The following is a 7,421-nucleotide window of genomic DNA, read 5'->3' on the forward strand; positions in this document are numbered from 1 at the left end:
TTTTAATAATTCATTTAAAATTTTCAATAATAAATCAAATTTTCAATATAAATTTGTATTATTTTTTTTTGAAAAAAAAATTAACATACCAAATTTTTTTATGAATTCGATATATGCTGTATTTTTCCAAATTTTTTAAATTTTGGATAGTTCATATTTAATAAGTAAAAAAAATTTAACACTACCAAAAATTTCAAAGAGTAATATAGTTTATCAAAGTATGATAATTTTGTGTAAAAATAAAATTCAAAAATTTCAAAATTTATCTTTTCAAAAATTTCGGTATTTTTTCAATTTTTTTCCAGAAATCGTTGATTTTTTATCCAAAGAAATTCCGGTAAACGTAATAGAAAATCCTTTAAAAAAAATTAACAAGCACGTAAAAGATTATAGCAGCCACTATGTAGAATACCAGATTGGGGATGTCGATATCCTGTGTGCATGCCCTTCCCACGCATGACACATAGTACAAAGAATTGATGCATCAACTTCTCCACCCTCTCATCTCTGCATATAGATTCAACGTGCACCATGCCACTAGTTGAAAAATAGTCATTATAAATTTTGGGATGGTAATGTAATTTTATTGCTATGATTGTTTAGAAAATATACATAGTAACTAGTAAGTAGCAAAACCTGTCAGAATACAACAATAAATTGACAAAATCATCAGTATGTAAAATTGAAAACATTTCTTGCAAAGGCCAGCTTCATTTGGGTCGCCTATATAGAATGTCATCTAGGGTATCTTTTACATAGCTACCCACTCTGTTCAAGTTTTTTACAACACCGTTTGCCACTAGGGTAGCATTTTTTTGAAACCTGCAATTTAGAATATTCAGGTGTTAGAATCACTAGTTTCAGACTACATCTTTAACAAATGAGTTTTTGAAAACCTCTGCTTGCCTGTTTAAGAATTCTTCTGCGGAAGTATTTGTAGGTTTACCGATTCGTGGTTGAGGGGTTGCATGTTCGCGCTCTGGACAAACAAGGACCAAAAACCACAATGAAAATGCACTTAAAGAAAGAAGTACAAATAAAAAAGGGAAGAAAAAAGAAACAGATTCAACCACAAAATACATCTCGACCATAATATCGGCTTCTATGATAAGATAATTGTTTGGCATAGAGATCCATGCAAAATCCTTCATTTATTTTATGTGAATGAGTTTATTGATGGTTTTTATTTCATGTGAAATGGATACTGACAGCTATTTAGAAACACAGGCGTTGTATAAAAGAAAAGAAACGGCAATTACACAATACAGAAGGAATAATTACACAATACAGTTGTAAATAGGACAGTGATGTGTTTGCATTCATGATGTCAATTGATCCATTACAGAGTGGAAAAGTCCGTTGGTAGTATAATAAGCACAGAAAATTGCTTCCAAAGCAGAAGTCGTGGAAAATATTTGATGCATACTACCAAGAACAAATGATTCAACTAAAAAGTTCTTCAACGTTGGAAAACTGACTGATGCCATATAAAAAGATCCTTTTCATGTTTTAAAAAGATAATATAGATATTTATATTCCAAATTCTTGCTACCTTGATCATAAACATTGTCTATGTCGTTTAGCACACACCATAAAGAACAGAGTTGAGAATGTTAATGAGGAGTGATTGAAAAAGAAGGAAATGACATATGAGACTGTTAAGTGTAAATGGAAGAAAAATCAAGAAATGTAATACCGTTAGTTTTACGAGCATGAGCAGGGACATGGCTAGCAGGTGAAGTAGAAGGATTCACCTCTGAGACCACCTGAAACATGTGCAATACTGTCAGAAACCTGGACCATATTTTATTGCAACACAGTTAAAGTTCCTACTTTTGCAAAATCTACCCCCTAATCTGCATCCTCCATTTTTTAATTTAATTTTATCTCATAGCCTCAAATTAAATATTTGGTCCTCATATCAAATTGATGCTTTCTCCTGATGTATAAATCAATAAATTACACAAAATATGCCCCAACTCCCAACAAAACCCTTGAAACAAGATAAACATAGTTTTTCTTATAAAGCATAAACTACAAGGGGAAGAAGGTTGAGATGTCAGACCTCAAGACCAACGCAAAAGGGCAACTTTCTTTGCTTATCCTGCGAGTCAGGTGAAGAATCTTTGTTGTCTAAGTAGATAGAGTATCCAATACAAGCATACTTGAAGTTTGCAAGTCTGCGGCCTTCTTTAGAAGCTTCCAACTCAGTTTCTCCCACGACATATGGAGGAACTGGTTATAAGCATTATAGAACATCAATATCAAAATTCAAAACTTTAAAGGCATAGATAGAAACATTGACTAAACTCTCACAAATAAGGAAAATCCTAGAATATAAAACCAATATAAAAGAAACAAAAATTTAGTAAGCAATATCTATTACAAAAAAATGATTAATTAATTAATAACAAAATAGAAATGTAATCTGGACGAAGGTTCACCATAAGGACAACAATGGATGCAATTAGTGAACTGAAAGACTAAAATTAACGAATAAGTGAACTAAAATCAAACATAGTAAAGATACAATGTCAAAGAACTTAATAGGAAAAAAAAGTATAAGTATTACCATATCCACAAGAAAACACTGCATCTGATATCCAAAGTTCCAAAAAACAGGTTTCAAGTGTACGAAGTGTCGTTATAGCACAATAAGCTTTGTATAATTATTATTATTAAAACGTGACAGCTTCCCTTCATCCACATTTGTTCTCTGCAACTGCAATGCCTCCTCCTCTCCTCACTGCGGCTGCGACAACATCCTCCGCTCTTCTCTGAGACATTGTCCTTCATCTCCCCTGTTTTTGTTCTATTTCACACCTTCTCCTTGCAGCTCTATTTCACCTTTTTTTTCTAACACAACTATGTAATGGCTTCAAATGGTGGGTGGTTGTGTCTTTTGAGCTACTTATTTTGAACTTAAGTCTTTTGAAGATGAGGATCGTGTCTTTTTGAGTACTTATGAGCTTAGTTTTTTGTGTTACTTTATAATTTAGTACTTGACAGTTGTTAACTTATGGAATGATGGTTATGAATTATTAACTAAATTGGTTGGCATTATGATTTATAGGTTATTCTGCCCATGTATTATCATTTTTATGCCTTTGTCCTTTGGTAGGATCTTGCGTGCTGGATTACGATCCTCGTATTATAATCTTTCAGTGGCCTAACGATCCTACTTAAGATCTTGGGTTTGACTACATTGGTTATTAATAACAAGAAGATAACAAGGGGCAGCACCATAAATTTCATTTAGAAAAACATATTGAAGATAGCAACCCCACATATCACTAGGACATCTTTTTAAACTAAGAGATTCCACGGCATTGACAGTCTGTTTGGCATAAATAATATTAAAAACAAAAATGAGGAACTTGATAAATGAAATTCATTGTTTGGGGAGTTGTAATATAATATGGAATTGGTTATTGTTTGAGGATGTCGAATGCATTCTCAGTTCTCACAAATTTGAAAGGATGTCGAATGCATTCTCACAAATTTGTTTATTTAAAATGGACAATTATACCCTAGTTTTATCAAGTTTACCGATTAATTCTCACAAACCCTTCCTTACATTCTTCACATTTTCCTCATTCTCACACTTCTTTCAAAATCTCAGTCTCTCTTTATGAAGGCTACTCTCCCTCTTTCCGTTTCCCAGCCCCTTCTTTCACCAAGCATTATTCTTGATGATTCTCAAAATGGAAAGGATTACTATGAGAGCTACTACCCGGCTACCCCTATATTCATCATTTAATGATTTCAAAATAGTATTGTCAATCGCATTTCGGGGAAAAATGGTACTAAATCGCCCATCACATAACAATTGCAGCTCGTTCAAATTTCCCTATGCAATAGCACAATAGCCCGTAGCAACTATTTGAGAAAACTATCTCAAATACAAGCTAACAATCAAGTACACCAAACACAAAACAAGTAAAATGAGGACTAGTCTGTGATTACAAACACTTGCACAGATACCAGTAAAGGCCAAAAGGACATTCAGTGAAGCACGGACACCATAAACACGACATTGACACCACATAAGTGTCTGTGTCAGTTTCGGAAACTAACACACATTTTCACACATTTTTTCAGCTGCAGAGTCATCAACATATGAATAATCTGCTAAATGCAAGGCTATTCTACACATTCAACCTTCAATTCCCTTTACATCACGCGCAATTGATTTTAGTCCCTCAGATAAAAAAAATGAAACACATAAAAACACAAATTATGCATCGACACCACAGCATATTCAATAACAAATTTGAAAAATTCCACCAACAAACTTTCAATTCAAGCGTTTTAGCATTTTCTACTTCAACCAATAATATACTATCCTACACAAAAATCAAACCAAAATAAAATATAACAGAAACAATAAGAAAGTGACCTTGCTCTAGTGTCCTTGATAAGCCATAACAGACTGGATTTTGAGAATTGGCTTTACGAACAGATGAGTAATATGCGCATCCCTTACACGATTTTCCTTTCGTCGTACGAGGAGTATTAGGGTTTCGATTTGGATTCGAATTCGGATTTGGATTTGAATTTGGATTCGAATTTGGATTTGGATTTTGTTCTGATGTTGGAGCTTCTTCTTCCTTAGTGGCCTCCATGAATGAATCAGCACGAAAATTTGATTTTCTGTGTTTTCTATGTTGCCATAGCTTCTACGCCAATAGCAGGAACTCACACAAAACGCAACAATGAACTCGTTATACGACAATGTGTTTGGGTTTGGGCTTTTATTTGTTGAATTATTTCGACATCCCTTATTACTTAATACACTCCTCTCTTTTCTTAATTTTTCTTTTACAGATTTTTTTTTCTTTAATTTTTTTAAATATTTTTTTAATGTTGCATATTTAATTAATTTATTATTAATCAATTTTATCTTGATCAAAGTTTGAAATAGAAATTCAAATGAGTAACATCTTTAAGGTGAGAGAATGTGGTTTTATGGCCGTGGAGATACATATGAACTTTAAGATGGTGGTTTGAAATATCCTTTAGGTGAATGGCATTGTTATGTAATTGAGATTAATTCAACAAATTCATAAACTTATTAAAATGGTGTGGGTAACTAAGGTGTGTCATGTGTTTATGAATCGATGGATGTGTTGGTATTTTGCAACCATAAAAGTGTTAGTGCGTGAGGTATTTTTAGTGAGGAGAGAAAGAGAGAGAATGAAGAATAAGGATTGTTATTATTGAATGTTGTAAAATTGAATTACAATATGCATGTAGTTATATACAAATTTACTTGTACTCTAAGTAATAAACTAACTGACCAACTTGGTAACTAAGTAACTAACAAACCTTAACCCTAACTAACTTGAGTTTGGGTTACAACTTGGATTATATCACAACATACCCCCTTATAATCCAATTTGTAGAACATAAACTAATCATAGTCGGTCTGAACCATTCCTAATTTCTTTCTCAAAGTTAGGAATTTTTCGATCTTCAGTCCTTTGGTGAAAATATCAGTCAATTGTGCTTTACTCAAGCAATGTCTCGCTTCAAGTTCACCCTGGTTTATCTTCTCCCTTAGGAAATAAATCCTAGTCTCAATGTGCTTACTCCTTCCATGTAAAACTGAATTCTTTACAAGATTAATAGTTGACTTGTTGTTGATCTGCAACACCAGAGGTTTCCTCACTTCGACCTTTATCTCATCCAGCACATATCTGATCCAGATTATTTGACAAGAAGCATATGATCCCGCTATATATTTAGCCTCACATGATGATAATACCACCACATATTGCTTTCTCGAGCACTACCAAATTGGGGCACTAAATACTTGAAAGAATTAACCAGTTGTGCTTATTCGATCTTCCTTATTTCCATACCAATCGGCATCTAAATAACAATTATTATCAGCTTCTTTGCTTTTAGAATCATGGAAATACAATTATATAGTATGTCGATCCTTTTAAGTATCTTAGGATTCTTCTTGCAGCTTTCATGTGTGACACCATTGGTTCATTCATTTATTTGCTCACTAATCTGATTGAGAAACTTATATCAGGTCGATTGTTGAACACATATCTCATAAATCTGATAATTTGTTTGAACAAAGTGACATCGACTTTGTCTTTCTCTCCATGCTTCTCCAACTTCAAATTTGGTTCGACGGGTGAGGATGCAGGATTCGAGTATTCCATCCTGAACCTCTTGAGTATCTCTTTGACATACTTTCTTTGATGTAGCATCATATATTGTTTCGACATTTTAAATTCCATGCCTATGAAGTACGACAACTTTCCCAAAACCCACAATTCAAATTACTTATTTATTAGCTCTTTGAACTTCGACAAGTTCTCCAAGCTATTTCCAATTACTAATAAGTCATCAACATATAAGAAAATGATTGTTATATCTTGTGCCACAACCTGAACATAGACATCATACTTAGATTTGTATTTAATGCATCCCAATTTGACCAAGTATGAGTCGATCTTCTTGTTACATGCCCAAGGTGCCTGCTTGAGGCTATAAAGCGCTTTGTGCAGCCTATATACTTTCCTTACTCCCTTATGTATCACAAACCCAGGAGGTTGTGTGACATATACCTATTCATTTAGAGGACCATTCAAAAATGTTGATTTCACATCTAAGTGAAATGTAGACCAACCTTGCTTACATGTCAAGGCCACCACCAATCAAACAATCTCTAATCTTGCTACTGGTGCATATACTTCATAGTAGTCGAGTCTTGCTCTCTAAAGAAATCATTGAGCTACTAATATTTCCTTGTGTCTTGAAATCGACCCATCAGGATTGTGCTTCAGTTTGACCACCCACTTAACTTTGATAGCTTTTATGTGTGCTAGTAATTTAACTAGCTCCCATGTATTGTTTCTTTCAATCGCTTATAACTCTTCGACCATAGTTTCCTTCCATTGTTTATCTTTGAAGACCTCGCTACAGTTTATTGGTTTAACACCTGAAAGTAAAGTGAAATGAACCAAATCTCCATCTGGTGTGACTTCATATCACAAACCATTTCACAATCTTGAAGCCATGCTAGGAGTACTCTGGTTCTTTGATGTTTTTGGATTATGCTAGCTACACCCTCTCTATTGTCTGATTCGACTTCTCTAGTAATTGGAACATTATCGACTGGAATTTCTTCATGCTCACTACTCTATTCATCAACTTCATAGCCCATCAATGGCTTGTTAGTCGCATCACTTGAATTCTAATCCCAGGAAGGGTTATCATCAATCACAATGTCTCGATTCATCACGATCTTATTGTTCATTGGATTGAAAAACCTGTATGCTCCATTATTTTTTGATATCCTACCAGAATCATAGATTCACTTTTATCAACAAACTTCCTTCTTCTACTTTTATCAACAAGTTTCCTTCTTTTTGCATCAGAAACATGATTGTAGCCAATAT

General features: G+C 33.7%; 1 protein-coding gene across 1 annotated transcript; it reads right to left on the minus strand.

Moving 5' to 3' along the window:
- Positions 1-562: 562 nt before the first annotated feature.
- On the minus strand, positions 563-4,737 carry LOC127105932 (uncharacterized). The gene is made up of 5 exons (XM_051043150.1): positions 4,400-4,737; positions 2,066-2,235; positions 1,697-1,766; positions 907-979; positions 563-822 (listed from the first exon to the last, which is right to left on the minus strand). The coding sequence occupies exons 1-5, from the start codon at positions 4,623-4,625 to the stop codon at positions 711-713; spliced, it is 651 nt and encodes a 216-aa protein (XP_050899107.1). The 5' UTR covers positions 4,626-4,737; the 3' UTR covers positions 563-710.
- Between the last annotated feature and the right edge of the window lie 2,684 nt (positions 4,738-7,421).

The sequence above is a fragment of the Lathyrus oleraceus genome, chromosome 7, assembly GCF_024323335.1.
Source record: "Lathyrus oleraceus cultivar Zhongwan6 chromosome 7, CAAS_Psat_ZW6_1.0, whole genome shotgun sequence".
Lineage (NCBI taxonomy): Eukaryota > Viridiplantae > Streptophyta > Magnoliopsida > Fabales > Fabaceae > Lathyrus > Lathyrus oleraceus.